This window comes from Hevea brasiliensis, chromosome 13, assembly GCF_030052815.1.
Source record: "Hevea brasiliensis isolate MT/VB/25A 57/8 chromosome 13, ASM3005281v1, whole genome shotgun sequence".
NCBI classification, from domain to species: domain Eukaryota; kingdom Viridiplantae; phylum Streptophyta; class Magnoliopsida; order Malpighiales; family Euphorbiaceae; genus Hevea; species Hevea brasiliensis.
In genome coordinates this window covers 75,819,651-75,842,842 of record NC_079505.1, presented here as the reverse complement: position 1 = coordinate 75,842,842, position 23,192 = coordinate 75,819,651, and the positions used below count along the sequence as shown (strand labels likewise).

General features: G+C 32.7%; 1 protein-coding gene across 1 annotated transcript; it reads right to left on the bottom strand.

Moving 5' to 3' along the window:
• Positions 1 to 452: 452 nt before the first annotated feature.
• LOC131171926 (187-kDa microtubule-associated protein AIR9-like) lies at positions 453 to 22,176 on the bottom strand. Its single transcript, XM_058132216.1, is given in 26 exon segments — positions 453 to 745; positions 932 to 1,063; positions 1,164 to 1,196; positions 2,161 to 2,219; positions 3,277 to 3,408; positions 5,147 to 5,302; positions 6,039 to 6,220; positions 7,122 to 7,260; positions 9,771 to 9,844; positions 10,037 to 10,244; positions 10,834 to 10,955; positions 11,037 to 11,232; positions 12,018 to 12,137; positions 12,223 to 12,296; positions 12,391 to 12,475; positions 12,620 to 12,788; positions 13,250 to 13,368; positions 14,544 to 14,712; positions 16,751 to 16,878; positions 17,019 to 17,092; positions 17,094 to 17,134; positions 17,244 to 17,428; positions 21,483 to 21,530; positions 21,636 to 21,673; positions 21,675 to 21,734; positions 22,016 to 22,176. Coding segments are annotated over 26 exon segments (3,066 nt in total). The 5' UTR covers positions 22,162 to 22,176; the 3' UTR covers positions 453 to 568.
• Between the last annotated feature and the right edge of the window lie 1,016 nt (positions 22,177 to 23,192).

Below are 23,192 nucleotides of genomic sequence, written 5' to 3'. Positions count from 1 at the left end.
GTAATCCAACCAACCAAAGTCCAATTGCTAGGACCACCTGAAATGCTATAAGGAGTTGAACACAACTCATTTAAAATTGTCATCATCATATGCAAATGAAACTTCTTTAATACTGCTCTCTTATCATAAATGGGTTGTTAGGATCATGATAAGATGAGGTGAGCAAAGTAGAAATGATGCCTCTACAAGTGAAAGAAGAAGCCATTGGAATTGTAAAGAAAAGAAATGGAACAATTAAGTTTTGAGAGATTCACAGAGAAGGAACATTATTGTAGGGAAATCGCCGAGAAGATGTTCCAAATTACAAGAATCTAGGAAACATTAGAGTCAAAGAAGCCAAACATTTCTCAGAATCTTCATTGATATAATAATATACAGATTTTTTGGCACGTCGAAACTTTCCAGCACAGCACAGCTTACACACAAAACAATGAACATCACAACACCAAAAATCACGAGAAAAGTAAAAATAAGAAGTTAAATGTGGTAGAAAGTGTTGATTAGTTGAACTAAACCTACAAATGAATATATTTTGCTAATGAAATCACTTTACATTACATGGCCAAAGCTATGTCTCTATTTTGAGGAGAGAATTGAGAGATGTACTATTGAATCGTTGAGCAAGGCCTCGGATCACAAGGACAATAACATCTCGCATATGCCTGGAATGGACCATTAGATCTACTTCATTTTCACTGTCCACTACAATCCTAAGCCGATGTTGGTCGTTCCGGAAAAGTTCAACCTGGCACAATATTGACTATCAGATTTTATGTACTGTTGAGAGCATGGGGAAAGCAAAATAAAAGCATGATGCTACAATCCCCAAGATTGTGAAGAACTTCTTGCATGGTTACCAGAAACAAATTTAGTGAACCAGGAAAACTTCCAGGATTAAATAAAAGTGTCTGAAGTTCAGCCAGGAACTTACATGAAAGGGAGGAGCATAACTTCCACGAATTTCAGTGGTAGGAAAAGAAGTCTTGGAGCCCGGCTTTACTACCTTGACTCTTTTCCTATTAACTTCAAGAATTCTTCTCTCAAGACTCCCCTCTCCCGGAACCTGTATATTAAATGATAACAATAAGCTATTTCATTTTATTAATATTCCAAAAATTAAACATATAAAATTGCAAATGTATAGAGAGAGAGAGAGAGGCAACCTTTTTGGGAGAACGGTCCTTGTCACATAATGCCTGTTTACAAAGACTTGGTTAAAAGCATGAAACAATTTATAAAAAAAAAAAAAAAAAAATTTCTCATACGATAGAGGGAGAGAAGTACTGAAATAGAAAAGAAAATTGATTTTTCCCCACTATGTTTCAGAGGTTTTTGTTAGCTAATAAAGGAAAGGAAAAGAAATGTGAGGCTAAGCAATTTCTCGTGTTTGGAAGTTGTAAGGGATAGTAAAGGATTTTAAGCATTGAGGTAAAATAGTGATATTTGAAAAATATTTTTAATGTTAGAGGGAGGGATAACTTTTATTTACTCATTTTTAAAGGGAAAACAAAGTGGAAATTGAAGGAATAACTAGTAAGTCCATATCCTTTTTGAAGGGAAAACCGCGTAGTGTTTGAAGGGATAACTGATCACTCGTTATCATTTCTTTTCCAACCTCATTAAATTCCCAAACAAAGGATGAGTATCCCCTGATATTTTCCTTTTCCATCCCTTCCTGAGACATCCTAACAAAGTGAATGAATTTTTTTTTTTTGGTAGTTGGAAAATTTTTACAGTGGATAGGGGCAGTCAGGATTTGAATCCCATATTATATCAACTAACATCTTTTATAGTTCTATTAAAGCATAGCTTGGAGTGATCAACATAACATCCTAAATCTAGATTTCCCAGCTTTTCCTTCCTTCCTTTTTCATCATGCAAAATATCATTCCTTGTAAAGTAGCACTAAATAAGCAAAATAATGATAGAATAAACAAAGATACATGCACACAAATATAAGAATAAAAAGATCGGAAAATCCTAGAATGAATCATAGGCCTTTTTAACAAAAATGAAATAATAGTTAGGACATCCACATGCTCGTTTGTCTTTGTTCCTATAACCTCACAAGAACTTTTTTTTTAGAAAAAAAAAAAAGAACGATAAACAGAAAAAGATAAAAATAAATATAACTCAAGATAGTAATCAAAGCATACACACCTCAAACTTCACAGATCCAAGTTCAAGCTTCTGCTTCACTTCTTTAAGAACATCAGGCTCTGCAAGTTAATCATGCCAAAATAAACAAAAGTTGAACTTAAGAGATTATACCCATCAGCAAAAATGAGAGAAGGGAAACCAAAGTAGAGAAGCTAACATAGTTACAAAGTATGAAACATACAGCTTTAATTGGTCCTCAGAAAAATCAAGGTAACTCCGATAAAACATTGTTTGGTCACATGTGGACTCAACGTGCAAGTTTCATCTCTTTTTCCATATACTTTATCCTCATTCCAGCATTTTCTTTTTTTTCCATTATCATACCAATAAGAATAAAAAATATTGTAGGATTTTCAAATAATCTGCTCATATGTTTAGATCTGGCGTTTAATATCGTAGGAAAACAACATGTAAACTAAAAGGATATCTCTAATGAATGTCCTTAGGACAACGGTTGCAGAGTGGTTAAACTGTTTTGACTGCTAGCATTTTATAGATTTAATCACCATGATAAGATTTTATTACGATGGAAAGTGAATTATAATTAAATGTGAGTTGTTTACAATAAAATCTTATCAGGTGAATAAAATCCCATGACAATGAAAAAAATAAAAAACTCTAATAATTGCTTAATAACCAGTACCCTAAGGGCATTTGTTAGAAAAACCCAAACTAAAATTATTTAATGTTATTTTATGCCTAAGAGAGAAATATCTATGATACGTACAGAAATACAAGGAAAGCCCTTGAAAGCAGAAGTATTCATTTTATCTTCAATTCCATTGCTTATAAAAGTCATACAAAGTGTGAACAAATACAAATATAGACAACCTTGCCTGTTTTTTTTTTTCTTTAATTTTTCTTTGATTAGAATTTTTAAAAACTAAAAGCTGCAAATATCGGTTTCACAAATGCATAGATGCATGTGGATGGTACTATAAGGTGGAGGTCATTGGTAATGCAAGAATCGGGGAAATTATTCACATGACAAGAAAAAGGTTCACATCCAGTTGCTCTAGTGAAGCACCACGAAGAATTTTATGTGAAAAATAATTAATAAGCTATTGAACAACAGAAGAAATGGTACAAACAAGTAGGATAATTGATTTTTCTTACCAACAGCAATTGGCTCTGTGGATGCAGATACAGGCTGTCCTTCAACACCATCCTCTCTAACAGGAGTATAAATAGCCACCAACCTGTATCCCACATCATCAACATTAGCTTCATACATCCTTCCTGTCTCTCCTGCAATGCCAATTCACCTTTTTGGAATCAAATATTGAAAAAAGATAGAAAAGAAGGATCATAGAGCAGTCTCTTTAATTAAGCAACCTGTTGAAATTCAAAATAAATGTACTAACATTAACTCTTCGCATTTTATTTATAGGATAAAAGCTTGGAAGATCAGGTTTGCTATTCAAGATTTCAAAAGTGCTAATGAAGATTATTCCCCCAAAGTCTAAAGAAACGCTGAACGTTTGATTTTGACTAATCATAAGCTGTTTACATATGCTAGGCACGCCAAAAGCTAATTATTAATATATAAACCCCATAGGATATAAGGCAATTCTTTCATCTTAAGATAGGAAACAACCCCTACACAAGTACGAACAATTCAATTTTTAAAGGGGCAAAAGCAATCTTCTCCTTTTAGAACCATCTACCGAATAACCATCAACCAATTTAAGAATTACTGTGCCTATAAGATCAGTAGGAAAATATTCTTCCTACAATTTAACTCTACTGTCATCAACTAAATAGAAACCCATGAATTCAAGCCCAAAATGTGACCATATAAGAGAATAACATTCCCTTCAACAGCCATAATACCTCATAAAACACCCACAAAGATAAATCACAAATCCAATCACATATTTGAGAGATGGGCATACATGTGCCTGGTTGATAAAAGGAATTGGAGAATCTGATAGTAGATATGAAATTCTGCATAAGATTAATATTAAAAATGAAACTTCAACAAAAATTGTCATTGTATTATTTTCAAAACTATCAGAAACTATAATTTTCAAGGCATGACATTTAGAAATTCACTGTTGAGTTGAAGATTGTGGGACTCCATGTGAATTTCTAAATGTCACGCATTAAAAATTATAGTTTCTGATAGTTTTGAAAATAATACAATGACAATTTTTGTTGAAGTTTCATTTTTAATATTAATCTTATGCAGAATTTCATATCTACTATCAGATTCTCCAATTCCTTTTATCAACCAGGCACATGTATGCCCATCTCTCAAATGTGTGATTGCATTTGTGATTTATCTTTGCGAGTGTTTTACGAGGTGCTATGGCTGTTGAAGAGAATGGTATTCTCTTGATATGGTCACATTTTTGGCTTGAATTCATGGGTTTCTATTTAGTTGATGACAGTAGAGTTAAATTGTAGGAAGAATATTTTCCTACTGATCTTATAGGCACAGTAATTCTTAAATTGGTTGATTGTTATTCGGTAGATGGTTCTAAAAGGAGAAGATTGCTTTTGCCCCTTTAAAAATTGAATTGTTCGTACTTGTGTAAGGGTTGTTTCCTATCTTAAGATGAAAGAATTGCCTTATATCTTCATTTGCCACAATCTTCATTTGCCAAATTTGATTCATGATATCAACGAATACTCCTTCAGAAATTATATTTGCACAATTGCATCCTTTTTATTGTAAACAGAAGATTAACAAAATAAGCATTTTGAAATTTTTATAGAAAATAACTTGAGTTGTTTCCAGTCTTCATAATTCAAAGTTCAAACAATGTCAATTTACAACAATGGAAACCATTGCTAACTATACTGCTGTCATTGCCTTTTCATATGAAATATGCAGTTACCACATTAATGAAAATGAAAGGACAAAAAAGAATATTTGTCAGCAAACATAATCAAGTTAAGGAGGCTTTTATTTCACAGTGCAGTGGTAGGGATATCAATTTCTGACATGTAAAACAACAATTAAAAATGTAATTTAACATACCTGGTATGGAAATCAGATCAGGACTACCAACCATTGATCTAAGCCATTGTATTCTACTTTTGCCCTCCTTTCCTCCACTATAAATGCCTCGAACAGCATATAAGTTTGTGTGAAAACCCCTCCCTTCAATCTCCACTTTATCTATACGAGGAATCCCTAAAGATAAAATGATTATTAATTACTAAAATATGGAACAGGTTTATAAAAGGCATGTACTTCCCAATACAATTAAGAACTAATAATACTATTAAGCATCTGGTATTCAGAAAACAAGCATAACAGCAGCAGTAGTTGAGAAATCAAGTCAACTTATAGAGGAAAAGAAAAATGCCAAAATACCTCAAACAATAAAGATAGTTTTAAACCCCCAAATAGTATCAAATTTACATGTCACTCAAATAATCCATGAAGAGAACCTGGCTACCAGCAACAAGAAGGAAAAAAACAAAATCAAACGGAAAAGCAAAAAAAGCACTTGCCAGTAAAATCTTTCCACTGGCATGGATGATTCATAGAGTTAAAACGATTTTATTTTAAGTAGAAAAAACAGAGATACAAAATATCATTGATATAACACTTATAGAAATTATGACAATGAAATATGGAAGAATAAAAATGCATGCTTGCAAAATTTGAGGTTTCTACTCAATTTGGAAATAGACACAATAGCTAGCCAAATCTCAAGAAACTACATCAAGAGTAATGAAGACAAGCACTTTTGAAAAATCTAGAATATTTCCAATAGAAATAACTAAAAGCTGGACATTCAAATTTAGCTCATTTAACAGTAGTACAAAATTCTAAATCAAATCAATGGTGAGCTAAAGATAATTGTCCAATTAATTGAGGAAAGGATAGTTCTCAATTCAACTTGTTGCATGTAATAGAAGACCTGGCAATACAGCAGCAGTCTCGGCATATGCTGGCTCACTTGACCTTCCAAACACATCAGTCACAATGCATTCACATCTCAAGCATCTACCAATGTCCTCTAGTCGCACCTTGTAAGAGCAGGAATGCTGTGAAGGTAGAGGCTCAAAGGAATCTCTGTCCCCTACTACTGATGAACAGAACCTGCAGCACCATTGAGTGAAACATAAAGGGAATTAAAATGGCAGTTGCTAAAGAAACTATGAAAGAACATCTTAGAGGCAAGATAGATTTGAAATTTTCAGGTAAAACATGTTTAAAAATGGAACCAGTCATCTAATGGTTATGCATCTCATTACCAATTTTCCTGGAGGACCTGGAGGCAATTCTATTCTTAATAATTTCAAGATATGTGTATAAATATCAACTTGGCACCCCACCAAAATGGCTTAGAGGTTTGCATCACTTCATAAGCCCTTTCATTTTTCATGCTTGGCCGATGTGGGACTTGTTCCCATCCTTCACATTCCAAAACTCTCCCTCAAGTGCAATTGGGCTGGACCTGTTGAGACCCGATTGTCACTTGGCATTACATGGGATGGCCTATCTAGTTGGATCTAGCATCTTCTGACTCTATCCGTTAGGAACTAGCACACTAGGCTAACCGATGGATTCACCTGAGTCTAGCTCGATTAGCTCAAGTCAAATGCCAGGCTTGCTGCAGCCCAACCCATCATGCTTTCGAGTCCTAGAACTACTGTCATTGGATCTCATCACTTTGATATCATGTTTGAGTTCGTGGGCTTGGGAAGTGGAGCACAACACGAGCCAACCTGCTAAAGGAATTGGGCTAAACTGGGCACACCTCCACCAAAATGGCCTAAGACATTTTCGTTTGGTTTGGTTTGCATAACTTTATAAAGCCCTTTGGTTTTTCATGTTTGGCTGATGTGGGATATGTTCCTGTCCCTCACATTCCAACACATATGTGTGTGTGTGTGTTAGATAAAAATTTTCCTCATAAGTTGAAAAGATACAAAGTAACTGTTATTAATAAATCATCTAACTTAAACAACGCATTAGATCAAGAGAATTAGGCTTTCACCATTGATATTTGACATCCTTCTTGTACTTGCTCCAAACTAACTGTTGCATTGCACTCTTTGGTATTACTTCAACAGCAGTGAGTACATCACCTTCTATCCCCTTTCCAGTCAAAGCAAGCATTTCCACTATAGGAAGCTCTGTAAAAAAAAAAAAAGGGAAGCAATATTAAGTTCAATATAAATAACACCCCTTAGCTTAATTACTTAGCACAAGTTAGAGATAACATTTACATAATATTCAGTAATTTAGTTCATGTCGTGTGAACCTTTAAATGGATCTAGAGAATGTAAAGCAAAGAAGAATAAGCAAAGAAAGGCTAATGGAGAAAATGATTAAAACTGTAGAATTAGAGAAGAAAAGAAGGAATAGGGTTAGAAGCAATTATCTTGATTAGTCCCTTAAGCTCTAGGGTGCATTTATATACACTTTGAATATAGATCAAATCGGTAATACAATCAACTCCCACAATCACAACATCATAATCACATCGTTCACACAAATTCACAAGCTATCATTCTATTAAGCCTCGCATCAGCTAGGTATTGGGCAAAAGTGCTTCTCCTATGAATTGAGCAATCCTCTCCCACACGGTGCCTTTTAGGATAGAGTTAGGTCCAGTACATTTGATCAATATGGTATCAAAGCTGACCCGAGTCTCGATGTTTGGTCACCCACATATGTTCAATCCTGGGCATGAGAGGTTGTGTTAAATTCCACATCGGCTGGGTATTGGGTAAAAGTGCTTATATGACTCGAGCAATTCTCCCTCCCATGGTGCCTTTTAGGGTGGACTTCAATCCGGTCCATTTTATCAACATGGCATCAAAGCCAAACACTGTCTCAATGTTGGGCTATCTATGCCCCAAATGTACAGTCCTGGGCATGAGAGGTTGTGTTAAATTCCACATCGGCTGGGTATTGGGTAAAAGTGCTTATATGACTCGAGCAATTCTCCCTCCCATGGTGCCGTTTAGGGTGGACTTCAATCCGGTCCATTTTATCAACATGGCATCAAAGCCAAACACTGTCTCAATGTTGGGCTATCTATAGATATTCAGTCATAAACTTCACACTCCAGTTGTTCAGTCCTGAGCATGAGAAGGTATCTTAAGTCTCACATCGGCTAGGTATCAGTGTTGTCAAGCGGCACCGTGCAAGGCAAAATCTAGGCTCTATCTAGGTGCGAGCAAGGCCAGGCGAGAAATTAATTTTAAAAAAATTGAGAAAGAGAAGACGAAAGATGATGATATGGTGGATGTTGAAGAAGATGATGGCTTGAGAATTGGGATTTTAAATTTGCATTACATAACGAATGAAAATGAACAATGCATCTAGAATTTTAAATTATATTATATGCTTTATAGTTTTTTCTTTAACAATTTGTGTTATTAGAGGAATGGTTTTAATCTTGAAGCTTAAAACATATAATATATTATGCAATATGACATTTGGCAATTTATTGATTGTGTAACATGACTTTTCACATTGTATATTTACTTGTTTATTATTTTAAAATTAATTAGCACCTCACTTTGCTCGGGCGAGTGCCTTGCACAATGGAGGAGCTTCTTGCCTTAAGGGCGCCTGGAGCTTTTGACAAAACTACTAGGGATTGTGAAAAAGTGCTACTAATACGATTTAGGTAATCCTTCCCTCACTAAGTGCCTTTTGGGGTGGAGTGGAGTTAGGCCCAGTCCATTTTATCAATATATTGTAACAAAAGCCATGCACACTTTTATTAAGCGAGGTGGAGATAGGCACTATGATAACACTTTCTTATAGATGACCACTAAAAATCATGCTCAGTAAACCAAAACACCTTGGTGGTAAGAATTAATCATCATGAGGCCACCAAATTAAAATTTATGCACCATTCTTGCAAACAAATATTATATTTTTGTCAAGTATAAGCAATTTAGTGAAGTCATATGAGTTATAAAGTGGAACTTGAGAAAGCAAAGCATAGGAAAAAGGAATAAGACCACCAATAAGGAAAATGACCAAAAAATGCATATTTTTATTTCCACTTGCCAACAAAGGAGCGCTAAAAATCATTCTCACCAAATTTAAACTATCGATGAGAGATCATTATTTTGATAGAGGACCAACTTAAAGCATGTCACTCTTGAAAGGCTTTAGCTTCTAGACCTACCTTTTGATCAGCTGGTTGCTTATCAAAGACAAGGTAAGCCCAAAGGACAAATGCAAGAGAAAGGGAACATGAAAAGATTAGCAAGACAACAGCTTCTATTTGATTTATTGACTGACTAGTAAATTTTGAATAAACAAACCTAGCCATTCTCCAATCTTCTACCCGAGTCCAGTCATACCATGAGAATATAAAATGTTGGATTTAGTTTAGAACAACATATTAAAAGTTGTCATGCTCAGAGCAGCTGAAATGATTCAACTTCACACAAAATTTTCATCTTTAATTTTCTCTTCACAAATCCAAGATGACAATTTCATGTGAAATTTGCATCACTAGATCAACATGCATACATGAACACGTGTTAGGTAGCATATGAATCACAACCAATAAGTTTAGCTAGTTTAAAAATGTATAATCAACGACTTAAGGTATAATATTTGAACAAATTGAAGTTAAAATCACATTGCCACACTATTTCCTCAAGCAATTACTTACCTGGGAGAATTATGTCAGTTGACTCAGACAATTTGAGTTCTCCCACAACTGAATCTGAACGAACTGGTGTGTACCTATGAGAAATAGTTGAACATGCATCCAAGTACAGCTACTTAGGCTTTATAAATAAAATAATAATCATGAGTTTCAAATATGAAACCTGAACAAATTGTTTACCACTTCCATAAAATAAAAAAAAATTAAAAAAAAAAAAAAACTAGTTTAAAATGCTTTTAACATGATAGTAAAGGAGTGCAAACAGCTACCCAAACAACAAGCGGCAATTGTAATCCAAATCCGTGACTGCGTAAGTTATAGAGTTAGCACCATTAATAAGACTGATAGTACCGTCACTAGTTTCTCTATACCAGCTGAATAGGCTTGCCCCCTCATACCCACCAAAGTATATTCCCTCTCCAGAATAAACACCAGAATGCAACTCTTTCACTTGAACAAAAGAAACAACCGGAAGAGCTGCAAGATTTTTCACATCAAACATGTTAAAGAAAGAAATTTGAGTTGGCATAATAACTAAAAAGTGAAATTTCTTGGTGTGTAGAGCTGCAACATTGGTTCACATAAAACATGTTAAAGATAGAAATTTGAGTTGGCATAATAACTAAAAAGTGAAATTTCTTGGTGTTACTTGGATCAGTAGTCAACTGGTAAAGCAAATAAATGAAACAAATTGTATTTGATTGATCAATTATACCCTGGTTCAAAAAGAAGGGCTAAAATACAGTACACCAATTCAGGTTCACAGACTTCCAAATACACTAAAATTATGAGCGCCCAGATGAAATTTTAGAGGAAAAGGTCTATCGGCAACCTGATTGGAGTTCAGTGACATGTTAGTTAAGCCTTTTTAAAAGGTAAGTCCTCATATCAACCATTAAAAGGGCGTCAAGGATATTTATTGTGAATAACTCTCCCATTGCTTTTCTTCAGAAAGGCTATTAACATAACTCAAAGCCTTGAACTTCGAATTACGAACAAGTAATTAAATTGTCAAAAAAATTATGAAAGTAGAAGGAAAAAAGGAAAAAAAAAAAACACATTATACCTGGGTTAACTGGAGAGTTGGAGATTGCAACTAACGGTTTTCCACATTTTCCATCTGCACGAGTGGGCAGCCAATATAAGGCCAAGTAAGAACCCACGTCTTCAAGGGATGGAGTGTATGTACTGCCACAGAATCACATATCCTCAGGAGATCAGTGTAAAAATGGAGAGACATATTCTAAAATATCATACCCCAGAACTTACAATGTTTTGCTACATATGAGAACATCCTCACAGTCATTACTTATATCAATCAATGCAGAACCATGTAACTTATCTTTTGTTCTGTACCAAATATACTCTCCAACACCTTCCCGTCCACCAAAGTACGTCTTTTGTGGGATCACTTCCTTGTCCTCAAAACAATTGGTAATCACAAGTTCCAACCCCACAGGATCCGCTGTTTAAAAATAAAATGGAAAAGGACACAAGCATGAAGGAATAGCAATATTATAGAGCAAACATATTATTAGACAAGATGAATTATATAAAACAATAAAATATGCAAAAGATTCACTTGCTTTAAGAACAAAAAGATCAATGGGGAAATATGAAAAAATAAACAAGATCAATGATAAATTAATATCCATCAAGATAGTTTGACTCTTGATGGAAAATATAAAAGCAGGAACTTCCATCCCAGTAAATATCTGCCACTGCAAGAAACAGGAACTAAATGTTAAAAGTTCCATCCAAATCCAATATCATTTGCAAAAACTGGCTACGTAGCACAATATTGCCAACAAATTAACCTGATGTAAATTATTGGCTTATTTCCTAAACAGTAGGAACAACTGGTTAAGTAACAAGGTAACAGAGGTTGTGCCCAAGACTTCTTGGATTAATCCATTATAAAACTGCCCCCAACTCAAAACTCCTCAATGTCTCTGCATCTTCCAAAGCAGCATTGTGGCACTAATTTTGATTTGCGAATCAATAATAATTATATAAGCATAATACTTCTAGACACAATTACATTACTAATCAAACAAGACAAAAGTGCAAGTAATCCAATTAAATATATTGAAAGATAAGATTCTTGCCTCATAGAGTCCCGAAGTCGAAAGAATATCATCAATGGCAACTCTCAATGAACTCATGAATATGATCAAGTATTAGAATGTAAAACATAATGAATAGTTGTGTTCTACACAAATGTACATTGAATTATGGAATACAACCCACCTGGTGCAATCACATGGGATTTTATGCTCCTAGGATTTCCTGTCACACCATCCTTGCGCATTGGAGTATAAACAAGTTCAATGCATTTTCCAACATCCTCTAAAGTCAAATCCAGAAACTCTACAAATAATACAACCAAATAAATCCACTAATTCCAAAAGAACTTGAGCAGAAGAATATACCATATATAACTAAAAAAACTTACCATTAGCGCTTAGTTTGTCCCTAACGCCATCACTTCTCACTCTAAACCATTCATGGAAACAATTTCCTCTCTCCCTAAATCACAAAGAATGACGTCAATATCAAGAGTATGTTAAAACAAACAGGGCCATAAGTTTCAAAATATGTCAAAGATTGTGCAACGTCTCACCCTCCACTGTAAGAAGCAACAAAGCTTAGACGTTGTCCTTCCATCATTGACCCTAGAAACTCTAAGGACTGACAAGTTGGAGGGCCTGTAACAAAATAAGATTTTCAATACAGCATTAGCACCATATGTCATTAACAAATTTACATAACATGATTTTCACTGACAATCATTTGAGAGAGAGAGAGAGAGAGAGAGAGAGAGAGAGAATTATGGGAAATCAACTTTATACCAGGTATGATAGGTCCAATTTGTTCAGAAACAACAATAGGACCACGAGCCCAATCACTTCTGACAGGCTCACATGAGACTGAAATAAAGAATCCAATATCATCAATTGAAAGCTCGTATGACATAGCAGTAGCATCACGAATTTCACTTTGAGTGCCATCTGAACTAGTCTGCATGGCAAAACTTCAGTTAATCAAAATATATAGAGGCACATTATTAGCACTAACACATGGAAAGAAGGGGGAGGGGGGAGAGAGAATTATAATTATAGACAAAAAATCTGTTTGGCATTGCTATTGGAGTTACTGTTAAGAAAAGCACTTTCTTAAATATATTATTTAGAGAGTATTAAAAATAAATTTAAAATTAAATTTGATAAGTTTTAGTCGTAATAACACTAAAATAACAAAACAGTTTTTTTCAACACCATCTAAAGTGGTTTTTTTTTTTTTCTAAAAAGTGCTTTTTGACCACTAAACCACAATGCCAAATAGGCATAAAGCAGACATTTATAAAAATTTGTTTTCTTAAGCATTAATTAGCCAACAAATGATGTTACTACTCCATGATTGGCAATATCACATTCAAATTGCTTAGACCAAGCTTTAAGTTCGCATGAAATTTAAAGTACCCGAAACCAACGGAAAACTGAATCTCCTTCTTCACCTCCCCAATACTTCTTGTTCACACTTAATTGAGTTCCTTCAACAGCAATTCCAATTATTTGTAGAGAGAGCAACCTCGGACTTCCTAATCATCATACAGCACTTGGCATGAGAAATGAATTCATTATCCCCTTGTTTGGAAACTAGAATTTTACAATAATTCAATTCAATTGATTTCTTTTTGGTTTCTTATGTTTAGAATGAAAGAATTAGATTCTTTTTAACTTTAAAAATTAAAAAAATATATATATATTTTAAAGAAATAGAAATCAAACATGATTGCGTGAGAATTCAATTGAATTCTTGTATTGCAAATGATTTATTCCAAAGGAAGCCTATTTAATAGATATAAAACTGTTAGAGGACATATATCCATGACAATAAAATTAAATATTAAAACTATGAGTACATTCGAATTTGAGTACTAATTTACTTGAAATTCATCATCACAAGTTGAAAGCACAAATTTAGCTAGCGGCAATAGTCTGCTTTAAAAATGAAAAATTAAAAAAATTAAAAAAAAAAAGACTCCAATATCAAATTAGGTGAGCATTAATGTATGAATAATCAAATGCGCAAAAAAAACTTTTGGCACCTAAATTATTTGGAGTTTTGTACTTTTGAAATATAAGAACTAAGAACTGCAGGTCCACATTACACATTACATAAATGGATCTTGAACCATGGGTATTGACAATGCATCAAACAATCTTTTTGCCTTTTATGTCCAATCATCTCCCGTTAAATGTATATTTTGCAGGGGTATGCAGCTAATAGCACTAGAACAATGTTTCTACTTTTTAGTTAGCAGAAAGTTTGCCTGTTAAGATTTGGCAACTACACTCAGTAAACATAAAGGAGAATTTATATGCCTCTGACACATCAACCTCGAGTGAGAAGATATGGATCAAATTCAAATTATTGCTTAATGATGCTTCACAACCAGTGAATTTCCAAAGTAAATGATGTTACTGTCGAATTACTGATAGTCTTTTGCTAAAACAAACCAACTTTAGATCCACCAGAATTTTATCCTTGGACTTGCAGAATCATATATCTAATACTTTGTCTCCACATAAAAAAGGGTGACCCAGTGCACGAAGCATCCCACACTTGTGGGCATTAGGCTCTAGGGAGGGTTGATGTATGCAGCCTTACCCCTGCTTTGCAGAGAGGCTATTTTTCTATTTTGTCTCTACAAAAACATTAAAAATAAATAAATAAATAATTACCAAAGCTTGAGAGTAAAAAAAAATTTACCAGGTCGAACCCGTTCCTGTCCCATGCAAGTCCTTGGCTCACCTACAATCCCATCATCACGCACAGGGACACATTGGAAGGATATGAATTTACCAATTGCATCTCTGGTAATACGATATTGAAGAACTCCTGAACCCTCAGGTATCAAAGTACCAGAGTCTGTTTCAGCCTGAAATTTTTGGACATTTGAGTCAATTTACATATTGTCCAAATAATAAGCAATGGACATAGTAAATTTTCTGTTTTAAAGTACAAGGAAGAGAACATGCTATACAAACATTTAACTAGATATAGAGGGGAAAAAAGTAAATAAAAATTTAGATTACAAGAATGATCATAAAAAGCATGTTAGAGAGGCAAGGCTTTAGAGTGGAAAAATGTAATGATTAATTTTTGATATAGGATTAACAAAATATGGTATTAATGTTATCTCTATTTGAGCCTATGTACCAAAGTTAACAATGTAATACAAAGAATTATAACCTCCTCCTATGAAGTAGGTCAATTGACTAAATCGCATTTGCTCTTTCTTCTTTAATTACATTTTGTTCTTTAATATTTTAAAATGGTTCATACACGACAAAAGAAAAGAAAAACAAAGGTGATCTTCAACAGCTCAACAGCACCTTGGCAACGTGGCCCGTAAGCTAAATAAGAAGGCTATAGTCGCTGGCTTTAGAAAAGCCTTATATAACCTAGAACTTTTGTATTTCTATGAGAACAATGAGAACCACATGACATGTGATAAATTGAAGGCTAACAGTTGCCCCGAAATGTTGATGCAGTCACGAAGCACAAAAGTAAAACACACACAACATGTGTATTGAGAGAAAAACCTCGGCTGGAAATTTTATTCATCAAAAACTAAACTCAAATACATGGAATTATGGGATATTTATCAAGGCTTTAATCTCCTAATCCTAATAGGGAAATAGATCTACTATTTTGGAATTCAAGATAAACTAAAATATAATAGGAAATCAAGATAAAATAGGAAAAAATAAATCCTAGATGAAGTAGGAAACTTAATTAACTATTGTAATTGAAATAGGAAAGCAAAATAAAATAATTTGGCAGCTAAAACTCTCCCAAGACAAGTTGGATCATGTTAGGACTGCTGAAAATACACTTGGGAACGTGGTTGGGCTGCTGAAATAGAATTCCCACTGCTGTCAAGAGAGAAATACGCCCTGAGTGTGTTTCCTCCTGCCTGAATTTTCATGCCCTGTGGAATACATCCCAGGTGTGTTCTGAGCTGCTGGAACACGCCAGGGATGTGTTCTTGGTTGTTTGGAAGTCCAAGCCCAGTGTCAAATGTTTTACAAATAACCAATTATTTAAGGGCTGTAGAACCAACTCTACAAAAAACACAACCAATTTCTGAATGCTTGTTGATTTGCTAAATCAGCAATAGCTCATTCCAATATCTATTCTAAGGCACTTCACGTAGGCACCTTAACTCACACAAAGGCACCAAAACTCACTACAAAATGAAGAGACCCTAATACAACTGAGAAAATTAAGCAAATCCTAGTATAACATGAAAACATTAATTTTCCTATCAGGAAAAAAAAATAAAAAAAAAAATTGCAAGGAAACCAAAATAACATGATCAATAGTAAAGAAAAATAAATTTAAATATCTTTTTCTCCCTGTCTACGTCACTGAGCAAAAATGCACTTGCATTGCTAGCATGACTGCATCAGGTAAATGCTTGCTTATATTGGTCTTCTAATCACTAGGTTACTTGTCAGGATTTTATGACACCGATGAAAAAAATCCTGAGGTCACAAGAACCATTTTTTTTGTGCAATCAAGTGATTAAATTTCAAATAAAGTGAAAACTGGATAACATGAGAGAAAAGAATATGTCACATTGGTTTTACAGGAATGATAAACGAGAGCTATACAAGAATACCTTCATTGACCAAATTACAGAAAGTGAATCTACTTAATCTCTCTCCCTCTTACTAGCATTGAAAGTACATCATAACAAATTTGTCAAAACAATTATGTCAGTTTAGCTCAATAAGACCTTCACATCTAGTTGTCACAGGCAATGCTAGTATCAATGTTGTGAGGTGAAGAGAACAACACATAGAATATTTAAGAGAAACAAACCTAACATAATGTGAAAATTAAAGCTTTAAATGATGCACTTTTAATTGCTATAATATGTACAGCATGGATTAGCTTGGAGTCGATACCTCGTGAAGATACCAATTATACACACTTTTTCCCTCATGACCCCCTATATAGCCATATGATGCGGTCAACATGCCTCCTTCAGCATAATCCCCAGTAATAGACAAAAAATTTAGGCTTGGGGGAAGCGCTGAGAAAAAAAAAATGGGAAGGTATGAATTAGGAGTCTAAACCCCATTAAAACAAACTATAAGAAGAAACTTTTCCTTATATTCAGTCAAAACTCCAAAGTCAAGCTATATAACAAGGCAAAAGAAAAGGTTTACTTACTTTCAACTGCTCTTTCAGATACAGCATATACCGGTTCACCAGATTCGCCATCTGGAGTCATAGGTGTATATTTCAACAATGTAATAGCCAACTGCTCCTAAAGTGATGCGAAATGACTAAAGAAAGGTGAAAGCTTAACTAAGAATTAGCATTGAGTATGCAAAGAAAAGTCAAACACTGATTCACGAATTGCATGTGAATATTAAACATAAAAACATAGCCTACCTTCGCAATTTTGGAAGCACTCACTGCTTCAAGACCATTCTCACTGTCCAATGCTGAAGAACTTGTTTGAAACCACTGAACTCTGCTAGAACCTTCAGTTCCCCCCGTAACAGTACCAGTTACAGTAACCTTGTTGTTTTCCCTTATATCACCAATTATCTTAACATTTGTTACTTTTGGAGGTGCTGGAATTTGAGCAGAAAACAAAACCATCATTTCAGATGGAACTAGAATTTAATAACTATTATGCAACATAATGAAACCACAATGATATAGCAAAGTTACTCAAACAATAAAACAGCCTAATAACATCACCATAATAGACGATAGTAAATGCAATTCAAAGATAATTCATTTGGTAATTTCAGCATCAAGAATTGCATGAAAGAAAGCATTGGCTAAAAATATTTATCAAAATGCTGGGCAAAGAAAGAAAGAACAAAAATTGTACACAAGAATAACATTGCAGTTTGACAAAAATAAGAATTCCAAGACAGATGTGTGGAAATAAAAAGATGAACTGAACAAGGAATGAAAGCATTTGTATCACGGTGAAAGTGGCACCCAATGAGATAAAGTTTAGAAGAAAGATTGAGATGATTCGGAAATACACATTATGGAATGTAAAATACAACTGTACAGAAGATTGAGCATGTTGCTATTGCAGGTGAAAAGGAAAGCCCAGGATAGGGCCAACCTGTCGTGAGTTGCTCAAGGCTCAACTCGATAAAGCTCAGCTCGGCTCATTTTCTAAATGAGCTGAGCTCGAGTTCATTTTTAGACTTATATTTAATAAATGAGCCAAGCTCAATCTTATTGAGATTCGGCTCATTGAATAAACTCACAAGCTGGCTCGTTGAATAGGCTCATGAGCGAACTCATTTACAAGTTCATTTATATTAATTATTGCATTTAATAATGTTGTAATATATTAATTTTTTTATAGTTATTCCATAAACTAATATATTAATAACTATTATTTAAAATTATGATATAATTAAGCTTTATAAAATATAGTTATTTATAATTTAAATTTAAATTTTCCGTGAAACTAAAGTTATGTTTTATATGATAAATAGAGTTAAGAATATTAACAGATAAATATTGTTTTCAATTTTCAATATATATTTAAATTATAAGAACACATTTAAATCATCTTATTTATATAAAATTTGAATAAAAATATTTATCATATTTATATAAAAATATTTAATCATAAAATTTCACATGATATAAATTTATATTTATTATATACTTGTAGTATTAAATATAACTAAAAAAGTTATTTCACCTAATTAAAACTAATAAACTTTTAATTACATATGAACAAATTAACTAATATATTAGGCGTATAAAATAATAAATTTTAATTGAAAATTAATTAGAAGCATTTTATCCATATTTTATTAAGTTACTAAATAAATCAAAAATATATAGTTTTGATGGTGGTGGATTTGAAGCTTGAACCTTTAAAATTTTCTCTTTCTTTCTCTCTCTGAATCTTTAAACTCTCTCTGTGTGTGAACATTGAACCTTTAAAACTATCTCTCTCTCCCCCTATCTATCTAAACCTTGAACTTTTAAAACTCTCTCTCTCTCTCTCTCTCTCTCTCTCTCTCTCTCTCTCTCTCTCCCCTTTCTAAACCTTAAACCTTTAAAATTAACTCTCTCTCCCTCTCTCTAAATCTTGAACCCTGAGGTTCAACCTTACCACTAAGCTACCCAACATTTTAAACCTTACACCTTTAAAATGTTAAAATTTAAATTTACCACTAAACTGCCCAACATGTTTGAACCTTGAACCTTTAAAACATTAAAGTTCAAGCTTATTACTAATCTATCCAAATCCAAATTTTGACTAGTAGATTCATTTTTGTAATTTAAATTTAAAATTTTATTTTTTATAGAAAATATAAGTTAGAATGTTAGATGATAGGTATGTTTTTTGACTTTGAAGTTATATTTTGATTATAACAATATAATTAAATCATAACATGAATATTGCTTGAATAAAAAAAATGATTTAATGATAAAATGACATATTATAAGTATATTAGTGTATTGTTTAATATACATTCGGATTCTCAATTATACAATTTTTAATTACATATGTACCTTTTAATTAAAAATTAAACAATTAATGACTAGATGACTAGCTATAAAATATATTATATTCTATAATTAATAACTATAGTCATATGCAATTGAGTTTATAACAAATAATTAAGTTATGCAAGAATAAATTGTATATAGATATTAGGCATGTATAAAATATAAAAAGTAAAATATTACAAGTATTTTTTTTAATTAAACATATAATACACACACATATACATATATATACTTCTATTGTATTATGTTTATACGTATTTCAAACAATAAAATTAGATTTTTTTTCACTATAGTTTATAAAAAAATTGAAGGTTCTAATTAGTATAATATAGTAAGTTTTTATTAATAAAATTAAATAACTAAGATTAAAAAAATTTAAACCTTATTACACAAGCAAGAAAGTGTAATTTATTATGATTAATTAATTTACATATGGATAAATTCTACTTTTTTGTTGAAATATGAATAAATTGTATAAAATATTAGGTTTGTACAAATATAAAAATTAAATATTATAAGTGATTAGTAAAAAATAAATTGCATATAACCTTTAACAAAATAAATAAAAAGAATTATATGAATTATATAAATTGATTAATATAATATAAAAAATAACTAAATTATAAATAATGTAACTATCAATTAAAAGTATAATTAAAATATATAATTATATAAAAATATACACTTTATTGCTATTATAATTTAATTAATGGTGTCATTATAATTATTAATTTAATTATTATTATTTATTAATTTTACTATTACATGAATTTTAAATTTTTTTTTTTTTTTTGTAATTTGTCTAATTAACCTTGTCGAGCTGAAGCTTAAGAGCTTAATAAACAAGCTAAACATGAGCTGAGTGGAGCTTAATAAGTGAGCTAAGCTAACAAGTTTGAAACAAGCTAAGCTCGCAAACTTGATAAACGAGTTAATTGCGTGCCAAGCTCGAACCTGACAAAATCTAAATAAGCTAGCCCAAGCTTCAAATTCGAGCCCAAGCTAAATAAAAATCTAACAAACCAAGATTGAGCTCTTCAAAGCTCAGTACGACTCGTTTACGCCCCTAGGCAAGGACATTCGAACAGATATAGAATGACGCGACGTGATGCAAAGTAATGACTCCTAAATCTTTCCGAAAAGATAACCCTTAACTGGGTGGATGGAGAAAAAGAATTTGTGTTGTTGACCTCAAGTAGTTAGGGATTAAAATTTAGTCAACTTGAGTTGATTAGATCTATCAACACCCACTCATCCATTTACTGGGAAAATAAGATTTCATAAAACATGAAAACTAATAAGACTTTTCTTTTGAAGAATAGCACTCCTCAACACAACTCAACAAATTCTCAACCCCTTTTCTCCCTCTCAGAAAAAAATACGAATCTAAACCAATCATTCTTACAGCGATCTTGACCAATCTCAACTAAATTTTGTTATGCACAACTAATCAAGAACAATTAATTGGAAAAATTATAAGTAATCATGAACAATAATTTTCAAAAAGAATCAGTTATGGAATTTACACTCCTAAAGATTTCTTACTAGCCTATATATTGTTGAAATTAATTTTTATCTCAATCACTCTTTGAATAAACATATAAATAAATCATCCGAATAAACTGTTAAGCCCCTGGGGTATCATAATGCATTACGCAATAATCCTTGATGAGCTTGCATAATAATCATTTCAATTCTTCTAAAGTACAAGAAATTAAAAGACGATATTAAAAATTTGTGATCTCTTGGTGTCGTTTTATCAAATGTTTCTCTGATAATTATTGCAAATGAAGGGAAGAATTGAATTGTTGTTTCTTCAAAATCATAATACAACAAACACAACCCCCAAAATTTGTTTGGTTCATGCAATAGCCTGTGAATGGAAGAGCTATTCTAAACTTTGGTATGGAATAGTTATTACATAGAATAGCTATTCCAAACTCAAATTTTTTTCAGAACTTCAAATATGCAACAGTTACTACATAGAATAGATATTTCACAAATTTGAAGATTTCAATTCCCAATGCTAGTGAAAAATAACCATTGCATGGCCATGAAATAGCTATTCCATTCCTACTCTATTCTATTTTGCGAACCAAACAAAGCGTAAGTGTCATTTACATTTACCTTGCTTCACCACAGAAGACATTACTGATACAGATTCCCCTTCCTGCCCTGCAACATAAGCCAATTAATATGTTACAATTTAGAAGATGAATTAAGAGAAAGCAAGATAATAAGAAAGTTGCTTGTCAAAAAGAAAATAAGAATTTGATTAACCTTCAAAATTAATGGGTATATAAACAAAGCTATGTGCAGCCTACATCTTCCTTAGTCAAAGTATACTCAGATGTACCCGTTGATACCAATAGAAAATCTCTGCTAAAAGAAGCCAAGAAGATCAAAACAAGGCAATAGTTGTGTGGAAATTAAAATTTACATAGAAATGAGCATAAAGTCTTTAATCATAGCAGACTCAAAGATAGCAAAAGAAACAAAAGGCCTCAATTATAAAATAATTTATATCAAATTAGAGGGAGATATAACTTCTAAAGATTAAAGAAATCAAGGGGGAAAAAGAAACCGCATCTAGAAAATAAGTTGGTCTATTTCTTTTATCCAAGAGCCTATTACAGCATGCAATACATGAGCACACTAACCCATTTTCCTTATTCTCACGTAACCATTCAAACTTGCTGGGACCTTCTCTTCCCCCAAAGTACTCCCCAACTCCTTTTATGATACATCCTTCAACAACATCTCCAACAATTTGGACATTACTAACCGATGGAGGAGCTGCACCCATGAAACAACAGGGTTTAAAAGAAATGGAAAAAATAATTGAAAGTTATAAAATTGAAATGAGTCAAATGACTAGCATAGTTGGCAAATGTTAAAATATGAGTATAAGCATCATGAATTTTCTATTAAATCCAAACTAAGTCCAATGAGATTGTTTAAACCCATAAGACTTCACATCCACTGTGAACACAAGCAAAGCTTAAGAAGGACAGAATCTAGTGAAACCAATTTATATAATATGAAAGGGAAATTTACATCCAAGCTACAAGAAGAAGAAGAAGAATGTTAAATATTTTTTAGAGCAGTCTTTGATCAAATAAGGCATCTTCCCTAACCTTTCCTTAGTTTGCAATGGATTGTTATTTCTTTGAATTTCTCTCACTTTACTCCTGTCCTATGAATTTACTTCATCAATTTAGGTGCTGTTGAAAAGCATATTATCAATTTAACATTTCACAGCGTCCTTAAGTGTGCTCCTAGCCAAACTTAATCAAATCAAGACATCTCTATTTCTGGTATATTACTAGGGGTTTCTCTGGCTGACATACAGTAAGACTGGATATCATATTTGTATTAATAGTTTTTCTTCTCATATTTCCCTGCTTAGGAGGAAGCCTTTCCCTCCTCATTTTACTCAGTTTCCCCTTTCTTAATTCAACGTATTCTTTTTTATCAAGTGACAGAGAGTATGTGTGTGTCTCTATACAACATTAATACTTTTTCCAAGCAAATCTCTGAAAGAAACTTTTTTACAGAGGAAGGATGAGAGATATTTCTTTGGGATTTTACCTCTTTAAATGACAAAAATATTTGCAAGAACATTATCTAGAATAAGAATGCTAAGTTTTTGTTTTCTTTTATTAATAAGAGTATATAGAGCAAGAAAGATAAGTTGAGAAAGAAATACAAGGGAAAAAATGAATTACTAAGTAAAAGATTTAAGAAGAATTTCATCCCCTACACACCTGCCTTAATAAAATCAGTATACTTATACTGAGGTTCCCCTTTGACACCTTCCCCTGTGACTGGTGTGTA